The sequence below is a fragment of the Theropithecus gelada genome, chromosome 16 (genome assembly GCF_003255815.1).
Source record: "Theropithecus gelada isolate Dixy chromosome 16, Tgel_1.0, whole genome shotgun sequence".
Lineage (NCBI taxonomy): Eukaryota > Metazoa > Chordata > Mammalia > Primates > Cercopithecidae > Theropithecus > Theropithecus gelada.
The window spans coordinates 37,481,242-37,502,955 of NC_037684.1; the positions used below are offsets into that span (position 1 = coordinate 37,481,242).

The 21,714-nt window shown below is 42.7% G+C and overlaps 1 protein-coding gene across 11 annotated transcripts in view; it reads right to left on the minus strand.

The window, feature by feature from the left end:
- The window catches only part of STRADA (STE20-related kinase adaptor alpha), a 39,043-nt gene that overhangs the window by 15,594 nt on the left and 1,735 nt on the right, over nt 1-21,714 (minus strand). For 3 of the 11 annotated variants that reach the window (XM_025360972.1, XM_025360966.1, XM_025360967.1), the window contains exons 2-4: nt 7,896-7,975; nt 5,564-5,621; nt 1,887-1,915 (exon numbers count right to left, since the gene is read on the minus strand). In XM_025360972.1, coding sequence (XP_025216757.1) covers nt 1,887-1,915; nt 5,564-5,621; nt 7,896-7,931 — 123 coding nt within the window. In that variant the 5' untranslated portion in view covers nt 7,932-7,975. The remainder of the gene's footprint in view (nt 1-1,886; nt 1,916-5,563; nt 5,622-7,895; nt 7,976-21,714) is intronic. The other 8 variants (XM_025360971.1, XM_025360976.1, XM_025360977.1 and 5 more) reach the window with 4 other exon arrangements.

Consider the following 21,714-nt stretch of genomic DNA (forward strand, 5'->3'; position numbering starts at 1 on the left):
AAAAAAAAAAAAAAAAAAAAAAAAAGAAGTTCTTGAAAGTTCTTGACTGGGCACGGTGGCTCACGACTGTAATCCCAGCACTTTGGGAGGCTGAGTCAGGTGGATCACTTGAAGTCAGGAGTTTGAGACCAGCCAACATAGTGAAACCAGAAAAGATTCTCTACTAAAAATACAAAAATTAGCTGCGCGTGATGGCACACGCCTGTAATTCCAGCTACTCGGGAGGTTGAGGCAGAACTGCTTGAACCCAGGAGGCAGAGATTGCAGTGAACCGAGGTTGCACCACTGCACTCCAGCCTAGGCAACAGAGTGAGACTCGGTCTCAAAAAAAAAAAAGAAAAGAAAAGAAAGTTCTTTATGTAACTGGCAATATGAGCTCACAGGCAATCTGGAATTGCATAAAATGAACTAGTCCAGCGATAGCAACTGCTCTGTCCCCAGCTCACTAGGAATGATTCTAAAATGGAGGCCTTCTTCTTTGTGGATATTGTATAGGTCTGAACTCAAAGAGAGACCAAACTTCATTTAGGAAAACAAACAAACAAACAAGGAAACAGGCAATATTTTGAAAGGAAGAGGTCTAGATCATCTGACATTGCCACAAGAAAGGAAGGTTAGTTCATCACACTGTTTCAGTTTTAGAACAGGTCGAAACTCAGATAAAAAGAATGAAATATTTAGCCCATTCTCTTTAAATGCAGCATGACATAGTTTAATTAGTGGAATGTAATAATCTCAAATTGCTCATAGAAAGTAACTAATTCTATCAAAGTGTTTTCTTAGTTTCCCCCACCATGAAATGCATTTTATTCATTTTGAAGCATTTGAAAAATACATAAGCAGCTGATATCCAGAAATGACCACAAAATAACTGTGTTAAAGAGTTTAAAACAAACTACAGTAAAGCATACAAAGACAATATTCACAAAATGCTACCAAATAAACACATTCAACTTCCCACAGGTTTCACGCAGGATAACTTTTGATATAACATCAGCAGCTGTAAAAATATAAAAATTATATGTAATTGGCATTGTATTCTAGAAAAATAGCTAACTGAGCCTATAGGGAACATTTTTGGTCTCCAGATTGGAAAGCATTTGGATCTGATAGAGAGGTGCTCCTGATTAGTGGATGACCTAAGCATAGCCAAAGCTTTACTCAGAATTCCGAGTCAACATCATTGTCCTTCACTCAACCTTGGGGCTGCTGCAGAAGCTGCAAATGTCTGCAATCTGAACAGAGTCAGAAGTCTAGGTAGGAAAGTTCTTATCCTCTCTCTTTATAAGACGCTGATTCATATATTCAAAAATAGCTTGGTACATTGTGCACATCTGGTGCTATTTATTTAAGTAAAATAAACTAGAAGAGAAGGAAACAGGGTAAGAATCTTGCAGCTTTCACCAATGAAAAAAGTAAATGTTCTGTTTTATACTTTTTAATTTTGCTTTTGTTTTTAAGGTAAGAGATTTGAGGTCTAGACAGAGATCTGTATTATGTCTGTGGACGCAAATCTATTATTAATAGACTAAGGACAGAAAATTTAATACCATTAGTCACTAAACAATAACCGTATTTCAGATTATTGAAACTTACTTTTTTGGGGGAAGGGGTGGTGGTCGATTGGCAGGGCTGGGGAGGGGAGGAGACCTTAATCCCCAGAAGAGACAAAAAGTACCTGAGACTTTTTTCAGTTTTCAAATTACACATCCAAATCTTTCCAGGGTGAAACCTGAATCTCCACAAGTACAAAAATCACACTACAAATAAAGCTCAGTGACTGATAAGCAGAAACATAAAATGATAAGCCAACAGAACACACAAACTTCCACAAGAAATCATCTCCATGCAACAGCCATAGTGCTAGGGCCTAGGAAGTCACTTACTTTTCTCCGAGTGTCACCCGGAGGCTGCTCTGGGGTAGAGAAATTGATTGTTGGCATTTTGTGTTTTAGCAGAAGACACACCCACATTCAGAACAGCAATTATTGTACTTAGGACTACATTTATTAATAGAAACCACTTAAGAGTCATTACAGCAAAAATTGCCTGTGGGGCTACATATAAACACACATACACAGATCCACAGTAAAAACGCTGCAGAGAGATGGGGCTTTAAACATGGATCTATGGTTCTTCAAAAGGTGGCAAGTCTACTATTCTATGGGTATTCTTTACTGGATAGAACTCAACTGCTACAATTCTGGTCATACATTTACTTGGCATCAACACACAATGTTGTTATGAATAGGCCAGTTCCTTATACTTTGTGAATAAATAATTCATTATATAGTTACAGAGATGGGTGGCCATTTCCCAGTGAGTGTGGGAACTAGAAAACATGTTTTTTCAAAAAGGGGCAAAAATTTTAATATAGCAACACGTGTATGAAGGACCATTACTCAACCTGATTCTCTAAAGTCAGATAGATTTGATTCTAAATGTAAATAAAGCAAAGGCATTTGGTGCTCTGCTAGTCCTAGTGAAAATGAACAAAACAAAGGACAACTGAAATAACTTTCTGTTCTTAAGTCAAATTCTGTATGTGCTGTTGACCTTCTCTATTCTGTATAAGTGATAAAAATCACCAAACTGAAGATTTTTAACTGTAAAATATTGGGGTGATTATACATTTCTAATCATCTTAAATTTCTAAATACCTTAAACTATACAAAATCAGAAAAGTCTAGTTACCAAGGAAAATGCTTTCTTCTTTTTTTTTTTGGAGGCAGAGTCTTGCTTTATCCCTAGGCTGGAGTGCAGTGGCATGATCTCGGTTCACTGCAGCCTCTGCCTCCCAGGTTCAAGAGATTCTCCTGCCTCAGCCTCCCGAGTAGCTGGGATTACAGGTGCCTGCCACCACGCCCAGCTAATTTTTATATTTTTAGTAGAGATGGGGTTTTGCCATGTTGGCCAGGCTGGTCTCCAACTCCTGACCTCAGGTAATCTGCTCGCCTCGGCCTTCTAAAGTGCTGGGATTACAGGTGTGAGCCACTGCACCTGGCCTACTTTTTTTTGTTTTTTATTTTGAGACAGAGTCTCCCTCTGTCACCCAGGTAGGAGTGCAGTGGTGTGATCTTGGCAATTCTCCTGCCTCAGCCTCCTGAGTAGCTGGGATTACAGGCGTGCGCCACCATGCCGATTAATTTTTTTTGTATTTTTAGCAGAGATGGGGTTTTCACCATATTGGCCAGGCTGGTCTTGAACTCCTTGACCTTGTGATCTGCCTGCCTCGGCCTCCCAAAGTGCTGCGATAACAGGAGTGAGCCACTGTGCCCTGCATCACTGTTTAATTTTAAACCATTTTATTCCCATTAATGATGGGAAGAAAATGAGAATAGGAACAGAATGTGGTATTTTTGTTCCACTAGCCTTTCCTTTACTGTGCATCTAACTAATTCTTTCCAACTAAAATATATAGAACTCATCATTTTTCTAAACTCCCATTTGTCTAAAACATAACACTCTGACAAAGTTCACAAAAATTCTAGTCCAGAAATTCTTTGAGATGTGTTAGGGAAAATAAATTAATAAGTACCACCTAGTAACTAACAAGTGTGAGTTTTCAATTACTTAAATCTATCCCTGACCTCATGCTCTGCCCGCCTCGGCCTCCCAAAGTGAAACCCCATCTCTACTAAAAATACAAAAAAAATTAAGCCGGGTATGGTGGTGTGCTCCTGTAATCCCAGCTACTCAGGAGGGCTGAGACAGGAGAATCTCTTGAACCCGGGAGGCGGAGGTTGCAGTGAGTCGAGATCGTGCCACTGCACTCCAGCTTGGGCGACAAAGCGAGACTCCGTCTCAAAACAAAACAACAAAAAACAAAACAAAACAAAAAAAAACCCCAAAAAGCAAAAAATCCTATCTGGGGGTATTTTGGATCAGCTAACCAATGTACTCAATCTGATAATCTGCTTTTTAAATTTACTTCTTATTTTATTTATTTGCTGAGACAGAGTCTCAAAAACTCAGCCTTGCTCTTTCACCCAGGCTGGAGCGCAGTGGCGTGATCTCGGCTCACTGCAACCTCCACCTCCTGATTTCAAGCCATTCTCCTGCCTCAGTCTCCCTAGTAGCTGGGACCACAGGTGTGCGCCACCATGCCTGGCTAATTTTTGTATTTTCAGTAGAGATGGGATTTCACCACATTGGCCAGCCTGGTCTCGAACTCCTGACCTCAGGTGATTCACCTGTCTTGGCCTCCCAAAGTGCTGGGATTACATGCGTGAGCCACCATGCCCGGCCGATAATCTGATTTTTTTTTTTTTTTTTTGAGACGAGTGTTGCTCTGTCACCCAGGCTGGAGTGCAGTGGTGCCATCTTGGTTCACGGCAACCTCCACCTCCTGGGTTCAAGCGCTTCTCCTGCCTCAGCTTCCCAAGTAGCTGGGACTACAGTGCGCGCCACCACGACCAGCTAATTTTTGTATTTTTAGTAGAGACGGGATTTCACCACATTGGCCTGGCTGGTCCCGAATTCCTGGCCTTAAGTGATCTGCCTGCCTCGGCCTCCCAAAGTGCTGGGATTACAGGCGTGAGCCACCATGTCCGGCCTGATAATCTGTTTCTTTTCTTTTTCTTTTTCTTTTTTTGAGACTCACTCTCTCGCGCTCTGTCTCGCTCTGTCGCCCAGGCTGCAGTGCAGTGGTGCGATCTCCACTCACTGCAAGCTCCGCCTCCCAGGTTCACGCCACTCTCCTGCCTCAGCCTCCCGAGTGTAACTGGGATTACAGGCACCCACCACTACGCCTGGCTAATTTTTTTGTATTTTTAGTAGAGACAGGGTTTCACCATGTTGGCCAGGATGGTCTCAATCTCCTGACCTCGTGATCTGCCTGCCTTGGCCTCCCAAAGTGCTGGGATTACAGGCGTGAGCCACCGCGCCCGGCCGATAATCTGTTTCTTAAACTATAAGATCCTAAAAGAGTATCTTGGTATTCAGACACAAAGAATGGTGCTCTACTATTATTTTTTTTGAAAATAATTTTTTTTGCCCTAAATTAAGATGACAGTTCCCTAAAAGGCTCACTTTGAAAATGGCCAAAGGGTAATGCCTAGGCCTGTCAAGGTTTACTTCTGAAATCAACATTCAGGTTTTACAATAGGAAGTTCATATTTTTGCTCTGAAAGACTTCCTTCATTCTGTTCTCTTAAGTCTCATAATTTCTACCATGAAAAAATGAGTCAACTAGATTGAGCGATAAAACCAGAACTTCCAGATCATTGCTTCCTTTGTCTTGACAATTATTTTTTAAATCTTCAAGGCTAGAGACTTTTAGTTTTCTTTCTTTAAAAATATGTATTTCACCTGGACAAAAGAAAACATATATGCTTTTAAGTAAATACTGGCTTTCTAACAATCAAGAGAGGCCAAGGAAAATTGCCAGGTTAGTCTTCAAATCTTTGGGAAACCATAAATTCATAAAGGAACCAAAGAAATCCAATAACTGTAGGTTACACTTGCCCTTAGAATTGCTAATTGCTATAGATTGCTTTAGTCAACAAAAAAGTAGTGATTTTTTATATCCTGAAGTGATGGCTAAATGCCATACTGTACTTACCTCCAAATAGTTCCAAATCTCTTAAGCCCTCAACAATGAACTTTTCCGAGACCCACCGCTAAAGAGGAAAACCCCAAAGAGAATTAGTATTTCTTCCAAGCCACAACAAATTAGCTATCAGCCTTTAGACAGACAGACAAAATCACAACTATGAAAACAGAATCATGCAGTACAGTTAGAAATCATTTCTTTTTTTTTTTTGAGATGGAGTCTTGCTCTGTCACCCAGGCTGGAGTGCAGTGGAGCGATCTCGGCTCACTGCAAGCTCCGCCTCCTGGGTTCATGCCATTCTCCTGCCTCACCCTCCCGAGTAGCTGGGACTACAGGTGCCCGCCACCACGCCTGGCTAATTTTTTTGTGTGTGTTTTTAGTAGAGACGGGGTTTCACCATGTTAGCCAGGGTGGTCTCCATCTCCTGACCTCGTGATCCGCCCGCCTTGGCCTCCCAAAGTGCTGGGATTACAGGCGTGAGCCACCACACCCGGCCAGGAATCATTTCTATTGAAAAGTTGTTAATAGAATCTTGAACTAAAAACAAGATTCCTTTCTCTACTCCTCTTTGCCTATTTGATGAATAATTCTTAAATTTGACAGATGAGAAATAGATAATACTGGCTCTAATAATGAAGACTTTTTTTGCCTTCCCTATATTGGTTCCATCTTACTCATTCTACATTACAGATGCCTTGGATCACTGATGTCAATTTGAAAACTATCACTGGAATTCATAACACAGAAAACAGAGATGGAACAGTAGTTATCCACAAAACCCTGTTAGTTTGTAAAACGACACACAACAAGTTGCATATTCTTTATCCACTAGGGGTTCTAAAGACATGGCTGCTTATATTTTCTGCCAAGTTCACAAGGGCCAAACTAGTAAGATCAAACTAGCAGGATCAATCTATGGCTCACTTTACTAGCCTATTTCAAATGAGTATTAGATTTCTGTCATTCTGATCAGTGGTTTTGTTTCACCTGAATTAGGCTACATTGAAACAGAAAAGGAGCTCGTATTTAAAAGCAATGGAATCAAGATTGTATTTCCCTTAAGGACTGGTGTTACACTTTGGCTTGGGGGCATTCTTTCCACTGGGCAGAGTTCAGGCTATGGAGATATTCCTTTTTTCCTCTTAATTAACAGTGAAGTTTACTCTCTCTAACATAAATTGTTCTTATATGCATAAACATTAGAAAAAAGATTAAGTATTAAGTAACATTCAGAAATAAGGTGCATGATACAGACTGTGAATTGGAATTACAGCATCATTCTCTGTCCTTCCCTATAACTATTTTTTCTGAATCAAAAAAGAAATAACATCCTAAATTTAAAACTTCATATAAAATTATATGCACTGCATCAAAAAACATAAATTATGCTTTAATATGTAAAGAAAATGGTGTACTCATAATGTCTCATAGCACTTATACCCTGTTACAAAATTCTAAAATAATTACTATTGCATTTAGAAATTAGGTACTTGATAATAAAATAAGACACTCATGAAATAATGGGAATTTGTAAAGTAGCTAAATCTAGTATTGTTTTTGAGGTCATTTTTTCTGACGAAGTTTTGAAGTATAATAAAATCTTTCATGTTCAAAAAGTCTTCAATTAAGGCCGGGCGCGGTGGCTCAAGCCTGTAATCCCAGCACTTTGGGAGGCCGAGACGGGCGGATCACGAGGTCAGGAGATCGAGACCATCCTGGCGAACACGGTGAAACCCCGTCTCTACTAAAAAATACAAAAAACTAGCCGGGCGAGGCGGCGGGCGCCTGTAGTCCCAGCTACTCGGGAGGCTGAGGCAGGAGAATGGCGTAAACCCGGGGGGCGGAGCTTGCAGTGAGCTGAGATCCGGCCACACTGCACTCCAGCCCGGGCGACAGAGCCAGACTCCGTCTCAAAAAAAAAAAAAAAAAAAAAGTCTTCAATTAAAACTAATGATATTACTTAGAAAAAAGTGTCCTGGTAATTACAACTTGATTTTGAAAACTCATAAACTCAAGAGCGCGGGGGGGTGGGTCATAAGCAGATAGGTATCTACACTGAGAAGTATTATTGACTCATTTAATGTTGTATGACTGATATTCATGAAATAAGCCACTTTCTTCTTATTTCTTCTCTATCAGACAAGCTGGTGGTAAATTTTGTGTCTCTGGTCAGCCTCTGTCTGCAAACTCTTCTCAGGAGTGGAGGCTGCACTACCTGCCTTACTTCCTACATTCCTCACTTCTGTATCATTCCGACCCTAACCACCTACAACATCTGCCAACACACACTGCTTTTCAGAAAACAAAAATAGTAAAGTCAGAAGAATAGAAAAACACTCACCCTGATTCGCTCTGGTTTACTTACAAGAAACGACATGAGTTCCTACTGTGTAGACCTACTTCAGTTTCAAAAACTTAAACCTAAAAGGAAGATAGAAACAGGTTGAGTTAGCAAAAATCTCCTTATATAGAAATACCTTCTGATTAACAAAAACTTATTACAGGTCTACCACTCAAAGCACTGGACTTCACCTATAAATTGCTAGGTTTGTTTAGAGAAACTTTAAGTGATGATAAATCTGAATATACTTTGGCCAAGTACATTATAAAATTCTGTAATTTCTGGCCGGGCGCAGTGGTTCATGTCTGTAATCCCAGCACTTTGGGAGGCCGAGGCGGGCGGATCACCTGAGGTCAGGAGTTCGAGACCAGCCTGGCCAACATGGTGAAACCCTGACTCTATTAAAAAACAAAAAAAGCCAGGCAAGGTGGCATGTGGCTGTAATCCCAGCTACTTAAGAATCATTTGAACCCAGGAGGTGGAGATTGCAGTGAGCAGAGATCACACCATTGCATTCCAGCCTGGGTGACAGAGCAAGACTGTCTCAAAAAAATAAAATAAAATAATTTCTGTAGAAAGAGAAATGTGTTATGTGGTTTTAAATTAATTCCTAAATTTCTCTTGACTCAATCCCCCACTAACCTTTTCCCAGAAACAATTACCTTCAGTTATTTTCCATGGTTATTCTGCTTTTTATTTATTTACTTTTTGTAGAGACAGGGTCTCTCTTTGTGGCCCAGACTGGTCTGGAACTCCTGGACTCAAGTGATCCTCCCACCTTGGCCTCCCGAAGTGTGGGGGTTACCAGATGAGCCACGATGCACAGTGTTATCCTGCTTTTTAATAATTATTCTTAATATTTATATGGGTATGACTTAATTTTAACTTTTCAAATTTTCTTTACAGCTCCTTGCAGAGCAGGGCTAACTCATAGGCAGCGTACCCAGAGTCAGCCAGTTTTAACTTCCTACCATGGTAGATGAAGACAAAGCTTCTTACATGATTATCTTCCACTGTATCTCCTGCTCTCATTCCACCAACATAGCTCTGGTATAATTTTGCTTAAATCAATAGTCCACATTTATATTACTATGACTATGCAAATATGGTTCAAAGCTGAGGCAAACAGAAATACCTGTCTCGGCCGGGCCTGGTGGCTCAAGCCTGTAATCCCAGCACTTTGCGAGGCCGAGGTGGGTGGATCACTTGAGGTCAGGAGTTCGAGACGTTAGCCTGACCAACATGGTAAAACCCCATCTCTACTAAAAATACACAAAAAATTAGCCAGGCGTGGTGGCGGGCGCCTGTTCCCAGCTACTTAGGAGGCTGAGAAAGGAGAATTGCTTGAACCCGGGAGGCGGAGGTTGCAGTAAACCAAGGTCACGCCACTGCACTCCAGCCTGGGTGACAGAGCTAGACTCCATCTCAAAACAAACAAACAAACAAACAAACACAAACAAAAACCAACCATGTCTCTTTTCCGTTTTTTTTTTTTTTTTTTTTCCTTTTTTTTTTTGAGATGGAGTTTTGCCCTTGTTGCGCAGGCTGGAGTGCAGTTGCACGACCTTGACTCATGGCAACCTCTGCCTCCTAGGTTCAAGTGATTCTCCTGCCCCAGCCTCCTGAGTAGCTGGGATAACAGGTGCCTGCCACCATGACTGGCTAATTTTTGTATTTAGTAGAGATGGGGTTTCACCATGTTGGTCAGGCTAGTCTTGAACTCCTGACCTCAGGTGATCCACCCGCCTCGGCCTCCCAAAGTGCTGGGATTATAGGCATGAGACACTGTGCCCGGACAATGTCTTTCTTTCCTTATACACCTATTTTTTCCTAGAGTTAATAACCACCTCATTTGTTCACTTGCTTGGTTTCTCATATAGCTATTATTAACTTTTTACAAATACACCAACATCTCTGCTATTTGACTTATCCATATATTTTTCCATACCCTCAAACCCATCAATTTCAATTTTCTCCTGGAAGTTGCCTTCATAGGGCCCTCCAGCCTCCTACTACAATCTGGAGTAGTTGCTTTTTAGGCCGGCACTTAGTTGACTTTTTTTTTTTTTTTTTTTTTGAGGCAGGGTCTGGCTCTGTCATCCAGTCTGGAGTGCAGTGATGTGATCTCTGCTCACTGCAACCTCTGCCTCCAGGGCTCCAACCATCCTCCTACCTCAGTCTCCTGAGTAGCTGGGACTACAGGTACATGCCACCATGCCTAATTTTTTATTTTTTGTAGAGACGAGGCTTTGCCACATTGCCCAGGCTGGAGTGCGGTAGCACGATCCTGGCTCACTGCAACCTCCGTCTCCCAGGTTCAAGTGATTCTCCTGCTTCAGCCTCCCGAGTTACTGGGACTATAGGTGCGCACACCACTACGCCTGGCTAATTTTTTTGTATTTTTAGTAGAGACAGGGTTTCCCTACGTTGGCCAGGCTGGTCTCGAACCCTTGATCTCAGGTGATCTGCCCACCTCAGCCTCCCAAAGTGCTGGGATTACAGGCATGAGCCACTGCCCTGGTCTCAAACTCTTGAGCTCAAGCAATCTGTCTGCCTTGGCCTCCCACAAGTGCTAGGATTACAGGTGTGAGCCACCGTTCCTGGCCCTACCCTGATATATATATATACATATTTTTTTTGAGATGGAGTCTCGCTCTGTTGCCAGGCTGGAATGCAGTGGTGATCTTGGCTCACTGCAACCTCCGACTCCCGGATTCCAGCGATTCTCCTACCTCAGCCTCCCGAGTAGCTGGGATTACAGGCGTGTGCCACCACGCCCAGCTAAGTTTTGTATTTTTAGTAGAGATGGGGTTTCACCATGTTGGTCAGGATGGTCTCGATCTCCTGACCTTGTGATCTGCCCGCCTCGGCCTCCCAAAGTGCTGGGATTACAGGTGTGAGTCACTGCACCCGGTCCTGATATTCTTATAGAAGCTCCTTCTCCAACCCTAGCTAAGAATCACTCATTTATGTTGTCATAAAATTTTAAAAATAAAGAATTTATTTGAAAAAACATGATTAGAATGCATCTTTAATAGTATTAAACACAAAACATCATGCAAAAGAAATTTACGAGGAAAAAAGGTCCATATCCTCATGTAGTCTACAATAGAAAGAGAAAATTAATGTAGATAAAGAGGCAGGTAGATGTTTTTATCTGCAAAAAAAGTTTCTATGATCTGGAAAAATTTCAGAATTTAAAAATAAAATCAAATTTTCTTTCTTTCTTTCTTTTTTTTTATGAGACAGGGTTTCATTCTATTGCCCAGGTTGGAGTGCAGTGGCACAATCTCAGCTCACGGCAACCTCTGCTTCCAAGGTTTAAGCGATTCTCCTGCCTCCGCCTCCCAAGTAGCTGGGACTACAGGTATGCATCACCATCCCTGGCTAATTTTTGTATTTTTAGTAGAGTGAGGGATTCACCATGTTAGCCAGGTTGGTCTCGAACTCCTGACCTCAAGTTATCTACCTGCCTCGGCCTCCCAAAGATCTGGGATTACAGGTGTCAGCCACCCCACCGGCCTAAAACAGAATGTATTTCAAACTAACTTGTGTATTTATAAACACCTATAGATGCTCAGACATCCACCTTTAAAAATTCTAATTCTGCAGGTCTGGGGAGGGCCTTGGACATCTATATAGTTTTAAAAGTTCTAGCTGCTACCACTACCACCATTCTTCCCCACCTCACCACAAAAACAACAACAAAAGCCATGCATTGTCAGGATTGAGAACCACTGAGAAAACAGATGGAGTAAGTTCCAGGCTCTTTTCTGCTTTTTCTAATCAGGTCTTGGAATAGTTCCTCAAATGTACAACTGATTAAAAATCTCCAGTTAAATGGATAGTAAGAATCTTAAGAATATGAATATATTGGCTGGGTGTGGTGGCTCATGCCTATAATCCTAGGACTTTCGGAGGCTGAGGTGGGTGGATCACCTGAGGTCAGGAGTTCAAGACCAGCCTGGCCAACATGGTGAAACCCCATCTCTACTAAAAATACAAAAATTAGCTGGGCATGGTGGCAGGTGCCTGTAATCCCAGCTACTCGGGAGGCTGAGGCAGGATAATCGCTTGAACCCGGGAGGTGGAGGTTGCAGTGAGCCAAGATCGCACCATTGCACTCCAGCCTGGGGAACAAGAGCAAGACTTCGTCTCAAAAAATAAATAAATAAATATTATGAATATACCTTGCTGTTTTTCCACTTGTAGGAATTTGCCCTAGGGAAAATTTATGTAGAAATTTAGTCACAAGGATATCTCCTATAGTATCACTGTCTATTATAACAACCACTAGCCAAATGTGGTTAAACTTACAACTGAATTTGTAATAAATAAATAAAATTAAAATTTCAGTTCCTGTGGCTGGGTGTGGTGGCTCACACCTGTAATCCCAGCACTCTGAGAGGCTAAGTGGGGAGGATCACTTGAGCCCAGGAGTTCAAGACCAGCCTGGGAAACAGAGTGAGACCCCGTCTCTACCCCCACCCCAACACTGGCAAAAAAAAAAAAAAATTAGCCAGGTGTGGTACTGATACTCTTAGCTACTTGGGAGGCTGAGGTGGGAGGATCACCTGAGCCTGGGAAGTCAAGAGTGTGATGAGCTGTTACTGTACCACTATACTCCAGCCTGGGTGACAGAGAGACATCCTGTCTAAAAAAAAAAAAAAAAAATTCAGTTCCTCAATCACATTACATTTCAAGTTCTCAGGAGTCACATGTAGCTAGCAGCTTCTCTATTAGAAGATGAGAATGCCTGGGAAAGCACAGAACCAGCTGAATGTATCCATGGCTTATCTTTTTTGAAATTCTTTTTTTTCTTTTGAGACAGCATCTCGCGCTTGTGGCCCTGGCTGCAGTGCAGTGGCATGACGACGGTTCACTGCATCCTTGACCTCCCAGGCTCAAGCAATCCCCCACCTCAGCCTCCTGAGTAGCTGAGACCACAGGTATGTGTCACCATGCCTGACTAACTTTGTTTTCCTGAGAAAAAGTCTGGCTCTGTTGCCGAGGCTGGAGTACAGTGGCACAATCTCAAAGGCTCACCACAACCTCCACCTCCCAAGGTCAAGTGATGCTCCCACCTCAACCTCCCGAGTAGCTGGGACTACAGGCATGCACCACGATACACAGCCAAGTTTTGTATAGATGAGTTTTCACCATGTTGCCCAGGTTGGTCTTGAATTCCTGGGCTTGTGATCCACCCACCTCAACCTCCTAAGTGTTAGAATTACAGGCGTGAGCCACTGCGCCTGGCCAATTTTTTATTTTTAGTACAGACAGGTCTTGCCATATTGCCCATGTTGGTCTTGAACTCCTGAGCTCAAGAGACCCTCTGTGAAATTCTTAATTAATTAGCTCAGACCTATGTAAGAGTTATGTCAAATAATCCCACCGGGCAAAGTCACCTAATTTAGTCTCTCAGAAATACATCGGAAACAGTTCATCTTGAGGGAAACACTGGAAGCAGCACTCCTCCATGTTAGGTGTATTGGTGCTACTGGTGGTTCACTATTTATAGTTTCTTCTTGTTACCTTTAATGGACACAGCCATGACAGGAAATTCACAGTCCCTATCTTAAAATTCCAAGTACATTTTATTGTCATGCTAGGTGAAGTCCAATCACGTCTGCGTTTGTGTGCATGTGTGTATGTGCATAGTGGCATATTCTTTTTGGGAAACAGAATCTCGCTCTGTTGCCCAGGCTGGAGTGCAGTGATGTGATCTCGGCTCACTGTAACCTCTGCTTCCTGGGTTCACGCAATTCTCCTGTCTCAGCCTCCGGAGCAGCTGAGGCTATAGGCACGTGCCACCACGGCCAGCTAATTTTTTGTATTTTTAGTAGAGACAGGGTTTTTGCCATGTTGCCCAGATTAGTCTCGAACTCCTGAGCTCAGGCAGTCCACCTGCCTCGGCCTCCCAAAGTGCTATGATTACAGGTGTGAGCCACCGCAGCTGGCCAACAGTGGCATATTAAAAACCATTCTTTTTTTGGAGACAAGGTCTTGCTCTGTCACCTAGACTGGAAAGCAGTGGTGCAACCACAGCTCACTGCAACCTCAACCTCCTGGGCTCAAGCAATCCTCCTACCTCAGCCTTCTGAATAGCTGGGATCACAGGTGTGAGCAACTGCCTGGCTAGTTAAAAAAAATTGTTTGTATAGGCCAGGCATGGTGGCTCACGTCTGTAGTCTCAGCACTTTGGGAGGCTGAGGCAGATGGATTGCTTGAGCTCAGGAGTTCAAGACAAGCGTGGGCAACATGGCAAAAGCCCATCTCTACAAAAATATAAAAATTAGCCAGGCATGGTGGCATGTGCCTGTAGCCCCAACTACTTGGGAGGCTGAGGTGGGAGGATAGCTTGAACCTGGGAGACAGAGGTTGCAGTGAGCCACGATCGCGCCACTGCACTCCAGCCTGGGTGACAGACTATGTTGTCCAGGCTGGTCTGGAACTCCTGGGCTCAAGTGATTCTCCTACCTTGGCCTCCCAAAGTGGTAAGATCAACAGTATGAGCCACCACACTCAGCCTAAAAACCATTCTCTTTTTTGGGAAGGACAGAGTCTCGTGCTGTTGCCCATGCTGGAATGCAATGGTGTGGTCTCGGCTCACTGCAACCTCCACCTCCCGGGTTCAAGCGATTCTCCTGCCTCAGCCTCCCAAGTAGCTGGGATTATAGGCACCTGCCACCATGCCCAGCTAATTTTTTTTTTTTGTATTTTTAGTAGAGACAGGGTTTTACCATGTTGGTCAGGCTAATCTTAAACTCCTGACCTCAGGTGATCTGCCCTCCTTGGCCTCCCAACTAAAACCCATTTCCTAAGAAGATTTTGGGCCTGCCAAGGGGCACAAGCTAGACACACTTTTGCAAAGAGGTAGAATGCCCTTCTATTCAGGTATGAATTTTTATCAGGCTCCTCAATTTTTACTACTAAATGTTTACGACATATGGGTCATATATAACTGACAATAAAACAGCAGTACTCCTGGTATTTGTCAGAGTACAATCTCTTTTATTTTTTAATCTCCTTTTTAAAATTGTATTCAATTCTCTTGTTTTTTCTTCTTCCTTGTATCTTTGCTTTTCTATTCTTGTTTGTATTATTTTTCATCTCAAGTGGAACTTGCTCAAAGAATACAATCTTCAACCCATTCCCATCCCCATATCTCTCAAAAGACCAATTTAAAGAAACAGTATTTACAGACGGGGATTCTGCAGAAGAAGGGTTAATATAGCAGGCCTAACTTCTTATCCTTTAATAAGTCTGCTTTAGCCACTGGCTGGCATCGGGGAACGAGGATTTTGAGAGATTTCCCATTTTCCTAGAAATGACAGAAGTGGCTTATTATGCCTAAATTATTTGTACAAACAGTACGGTTTATGCTGCTTTCTCCTTCTGGGAGTCCAGTTTTGACACATGCCAGGCAGAGGCTGCCTACATGACCATCCTGGGTATGGAGTTTCTTTTTTTTTTTTTTTTTTTGAGACGGAGTCTCGCTCTGCCACCCAGGCTGGAGGGCAGTGGCCAGATCTCGGCTCACTGCAAGCTCCGCCTCCCGGGTTTACGCCATTCTCCTGCCTCAGCCTCCCGAGTAGCGGGGACTACAGGCGCCCGCCACCTCGCCCGGCTAGTTTTTTGTATTTTTTAGTAGAGACAGGGTTTCACCGTGTCAGCCAGGATGGTCTCGATCTCCTGACCTTGTGATCCGCCCGTCTCGGCCTCCCAAAGTGCTGGGATTACAGGCTTGAGCCACCGCGCCCGGCCTGGGTATGGAGTTTCTAATGAGCTGTCCTGGTTGATAACATTTCACACATGCTGCCACAACTTCTGCTTTGAGGTCTGTGTCACTCTACTGGGGGAGGATCCTTGGAAGTTTGCTCCTGGTTTCCCCCAGACTTCAACCCATGTGCTGTTTCCCTTTGCTGGTTTTTCTTTGTATTCTTCTGTTGAAATAAATCCTAGCCATGAATGTGACTATATGCCAAGTCCTGTGAGTCCTCCTAATGAATTACTGAACCTGAGGGTGTTCTTGGGAACCTCCAACACAGGGATACCTGAAGGAAATTATTTTAAATGTTCTAAATCTATTCCTGGATTAAGGCTGGAAAATGGATGGCTACAGGCCTAGGTCTTATTCTATTTGCCTCCAATAAAATTGTTTTTACTAAACTATACTTGAATAGCCTTTATTTTATATCCAAAGCTCTAAGAAACTTGTCACTGTTTTCAATAAGAATGTTCTAAAAATGCTTTTATTACTGTGTTCACTAATGAGAAGAGGCAGAAGAAATGTCATTCTGGATTAAGAATCAGGGACAGGCCGGGCACGGTGGCTCATGCCTGTAATTCCAGCACTCAGCAAGGCTGAGGGAGGCGGATCACTAGAGGTCAGGAGTTAGAGGCCAACCTGGACAACATGGTGAAACCCCATCTCTATAAAAAATATAAAAATTGGCCGGGCGTGGTGGCACTAGCCTGTAATCGCAGCTACTTGGGAGGCTGAGAATCGCTTGAACCTGGGAGGCAGAGGTTGCAGTGAGCCAAGATTGCACCACTGCACTAAAGCCTGGGCGACAGAGTGAGACCCTGTCTCAAAAAAAAAAAGAAAAAAGAATCAGGGATACTTTTGCTTTTTCTGCATTTTTGCCAAACTAACTTTAACTTTGACCAAATTAATCTTTCCCTAACAGCATTTACCAAATGTGTATTTCAGTCTTAGGTAAGAAAATGGTAAAGACACACAAAGAACTTGGAAACGTTTCAAAGATAGTAAAGATTAATTTAGAAAAATAGAAGCTATTAGGAAAGGTTAACATCTAGAAAAGAGCGAATTTGGCCAGGCACGGTGGCTCACACCTGTCATCTCAATATTTTGGGAGGCCAAGGCAGGTGGACCACCTGAGGTCAGGAGTTCAAGACCAGCCTGACCAAAAGGGAGAAACTCCGTCTCTAATAAAAAATATAAAAATTAGACATGGTGGCGGGCACCTGTAATCTCAGCTATTTGTGAAGCTGAGACAAGATAATCGTTTGAACTCAGGAGGTGGAGGTTGCAGTGAGCAAGAATGCGCCATTGCACTCCAGCTTGGGCAACACAGCGAGACTCCGTCTCAAAAAAAAAAAAAAGAAAAGAGAGAGCTAATTTCACCCATGGTGTTACTATACAAATGGTAAGAATAATCAATAAGGTTAAAATATGGCTAAAGGCTCATTAAGAGTAACCTGAAGTCAGAGATTTATACTTAACGTGACAATATGGTGTGGTGAAAAAAACACATACTCTGAAATAAGACAAGCATGGTATGAATTGCATTCTTGCGTCTGTGTTAACTTGATCAACATACTTTGGCTTGCTGAATCTCAACGTTAGTAACTCTAAAATGAGGTTAATGACATCTGTCTGACACCTGAGACAAATATCTTTCTCCCTCTGATAGTGATGCTTATAATAATGGCTTATGTTTCTAGGAGAGACTTTAAAATTAACTTTTTCAGAGAATTAGAAAGATTAGATAGTCAGGTTTCTAAGATTTTAGAATCTCACCTCTCTCCTAAGGTCCCAATTAAGGTAAAGGAATACAAATAATAACCATATATCTGAGGACAGAATGAGAGGAGCTATTAGTAGATGAAATCTCAGTAAATTTCTAGGAGGTGAAAAGTGGACAGAAGGGTGCTGTCTCAGGAAATGGAGAGAAAGCTGCAGGCTAGAATGTGAATGCAGACTATAGTAGAGGAGACGGCAGTTCTGCCCAGCAGACAATCCTAAGGGGCTCTGAAATAAAACTGTAGCAATAAGGAATGAGGGAAGGAGAAGTGGGGCTGAAAACAAGTCCCTGGCGTAACTGCCCACTCATGTCCATGAGTCTTAAATCCACAGAGCTCCCAGTCAGCAGCTTTTCTATTCCTTTTTTTTTTTTTTTTGAGATGGATTCTGGCTCTGTCGCCCAGGCCAAGCTGGAGTGCAATGGCGCGATCTTGGCGCACTGCAACCTCTGCCTCTTGGGTTAAGGGATTCTCCTGCCTTAGCCTCTGGAGTAGCTGAGATTACTGGCATGTGCCACTACGCCTGGCTAATTTTTGTATTTTTAGTAGAGACAGGGTTTAACCATGTTGGCCAGGCTGGTCTCAAACACCTCAGGTGATCCACCCGCCTCGGCCTCCCAAAGTGCTGGGGTTACAGGCGTGAGCCACCGCACCCAGCCCCATATACATTTTTAAATGAAATTATTTGAGAACATAATCCAGTAAAATGAGGCTAAAATCTAAAAAGGAAGCTATGAGATATAAAAAATGGTGTGTCCAGCCGGCCGCAGTAGCTCACTCCTATAATTCCAGAACTTTGGGAAACTGAAGTGGGCGGATCACCTGAGGTCAGGAGTTTGAGACCAGCCTGCCCAACATTGCAAAACCCCATTTCTACTAAAAATACAATAATTAGCCAGGCATGTTGGCGGGTGCCTGTAATGCCAGCTACTCGGGATGCTGAGGCAGGAGAATTGCTTGAACTTGGGAGGCGGAGGTTGCAGTGAGCCAGGATCACGCCATTGGACTCCAACCTGGGTGACAGAGTGAGACTCTGTCTCAAAAAAAAAAAAAGTGGTGTGTTCATCGAAGAGATATCTCACGATGATAGCTATGAAGCTGATCAAGAAAGGAATCAGTCAAAATTAGAACATGAACTTGGCAGGTTGAAGAAAATATAATAATATCATTAAAGATTATAAAGGATGAAAAATATCAGGGACAGGGTAGAAAGTGGCCTGTTTCTTCCCCCGCCCCTCCTCCAAAAAAATCAAAAAGAAAGGCTACCAAAAATTCCAACAGAAATTAAAACTATATTTTAAAAGTCAAAGTCCAAATTTGAAACAAACTTAAATGTGTTATAATTTTGAGATAGCATGGCTGGGCGCAGTGGCCACACCTATAATCCCAGCACTGTGGGAGGTCGAGGAGGGTGGATTACCTGAGGTCAGGAGTTCAAGACCAGCCTAGTCAACATGGTGAAACCCTGTCTCTACCAAAAATACAAAAAGTAGCTGGGCGTGGTGGCACATGCTTGTAGTCCCAGCCACTGGAGAGGCTGAGGCAGGAGAATCGCTTGAACCTGGGAGGTGGAGGTTGCTGTGAGCCAAGATTGTGCCACTGCACTCCAGCCTGGGCAACAGAGTGAGACTCTATCTCGGGGAAAAAAAAAAAAAAAAAAATTTTTTTGAGATAGTTCAGCAAGGAATGAGAAAGAAAATCCACTTGCCCTTGAATGATAAGGAAGTTAGGACAGGGGAATGGAGTGCAGAATAACGCTTGGCTGTTCTGTGAATAATACTTATAAGACTATAAGTGCTCATTATCAGCTTATAAATTTTAAGTCTATAGACAAAGCATGATAAACTTAATTACAGTTATATAACAGAATGTAAATGCCTTCAAATTTGATAATATGAAAGTAAAGTTTCACCAGACCGAAGATGGGAAATGGAACAGGGAAGAGATAGAGGAATGACTGGGGAAGCTAATATCCCTATCTTCCCAAAAAGGTAAAGTTAATGCCGAAAGTTGATAGGATAACAAATAGAAACTTATGTACAATATTTAAGGTTACAAAGGTAACCAACAGAAGTAAAAATAGAGGGATTCAACTATCAAAAGTTGGGAAGTGCTGGCTGGGCACAGTGGCTCATGCCTATATTCCCAGCAGTTTGGGAAACAGAGGTGGGTGGATCACTTGAGCCCAGGAGTTTGAAACCCCATCTCTATAAAAAATACAAAAACTGGCCAGGTGCGGTGGCATGTGCCTGTGGTCCCAGCTACTAGGGAGGCTGAGATGGGAGGATCACTTGAGCTCCAGAGGTGGAGGCTGCAGTGAGCTGAGATTGAGCCACTGCACTCCAGCTTGGGCAACACAGGGTCCCTGAAAAGAAAACGAAAAGAAACAAAAAGAAAAAAGAAAAGAAAAGGAAAGAAAAGAAAAGGAAAGAAAAGAAAAAGTTGGGAGGCAGTGAGGAAGGGGTGGTGTGAGATTCAACATGACCTTTATTCTCTTGGAAAAATAAGGATAAGCTTCCCTAGTCATTTCTCTGTCTCTCCTGTCAGTGGAAAGTCTAAACATATTGTTTAAAATTACAGAAGTCCAAACAAAAAATGATTAAATAATTAATGGGGGCCGGGCCCAGTGGCTCATGCCTGTAATTCCAGCACTTTGGGAGGCCGAGGCAGGCAGATCGCCTGAGCTCCGCAGTTTGACACCGCCCCGGGCAACATGGTGAAACCCCATCTCTCCTAAAATACAAAAAATTAGCAGGGTGTGGTGGCATGCACCTGTAATCCCAGCTACTCGGGAGGCTGAGGTGAAGTGAGCTGTGATCATGCCACTGCACTCCAGCTTGGGCTGCAGAGTGACACTCCCATCTCAAAAAAAAAAAAAAAAGGCCGGGTGCGGTGGCTCACGCCAGTAATCCCAGCACTTTGGGAGGCCGAGGCAGGCGGATCACGAAGTCAGGAGATCAAGACCATCCTGGCTAACACGGTGAAACCCCGTCTCTAGTAAAAATACAAAAAATTAGCCAGGCGTGGGGGCAGGCGCCTGTAGTCCCAGCTACTCGGGAGGCGGACACAGAAGAATGGCGTGAACTCGTGAGGCGGAGGGAGACCGCGCCACTGCAGCCTGGGCGAGAGCGAGACTCCATCTCAAAAAAAAAAAGGGAACAGACAGAAGGATGGAGAGGGAGAGAGAGAGAGAGAGAGAGAGAGAGAGAGAGAAGAGACCAGTACTTTTCTTTATAGCCCCCTATACAATTATTTTAATAACTGCACACAGGTATTTTCTTTGATAAAATCCTATTAATAAATTTCATCTGAGCTGGTTTAGAATAGCTCTACCTAGTGATTAAGAGTAAATGGTATACAAATTATGAAGGACTTTTCTATTTTCAGATTGAATCATGTAGAAATGAACTTGCCCAGGCTGGTCTCAAACTCCTGAACTCAAGCTATCCTCCTGTATCGGCCTCCCAAAGTGCTAGGATTACAGGCATGAGCCACCATGCCCGGTTATCTGTATGACATTATCATCATCACTATGCTCCCTTCAAATGTCCTTAAAATGAAAATGTAAATTTCCTTAAAATGCAAATTCAAATGGAAGGGGAGGGCAGATGGGTATCATTCGAAAGATATATCCACACTTATCAAGAATGAATAAATACATATGTAGGTGTATATATTATGCATATATTATATATGCACATTGTTATATAATGTATACATATATGTATACATAATACATTATGTATATATCACATATGCAACATATATGTATTAATATGTATATTATATATGTACATATATACATATTGTATAATATATATGTACACATATATGTATGTGTGTATATATATTTTTTGCAGACAAGGTCCTGCTCTGTTGCACAGGCTGGAGTGCAGTGGTACTATCATAGTTCATTGCAGCCTTAAACTCTTGGGCTCAAGTGATCCTCCCACCTTAGCCCCCCAAGTAGCTAGGACTACAGGTACGCGCCACCAAGCTCGGCTAATTTTTTTTAATTTTCAGTAGAGATGAGGCCTTGCTATGTTGCCCTGGCTGGTTTCAAACTCCGGAGCTCAAGCAATCCTATTGCCTCAGTCTCTCAAAGTGCTGGGATTACAGAGGTGGGCCACAGCACCCAGACTATCAGAAACATTTAACACTATAATTTAACACTATATATGTGTGTGTGTGCATACACACACAAACAAAGCAATATTACTAGTGGACAGATATAGAAACAGCTTTATTGGCGGGACGCGGTGGCTCAGCC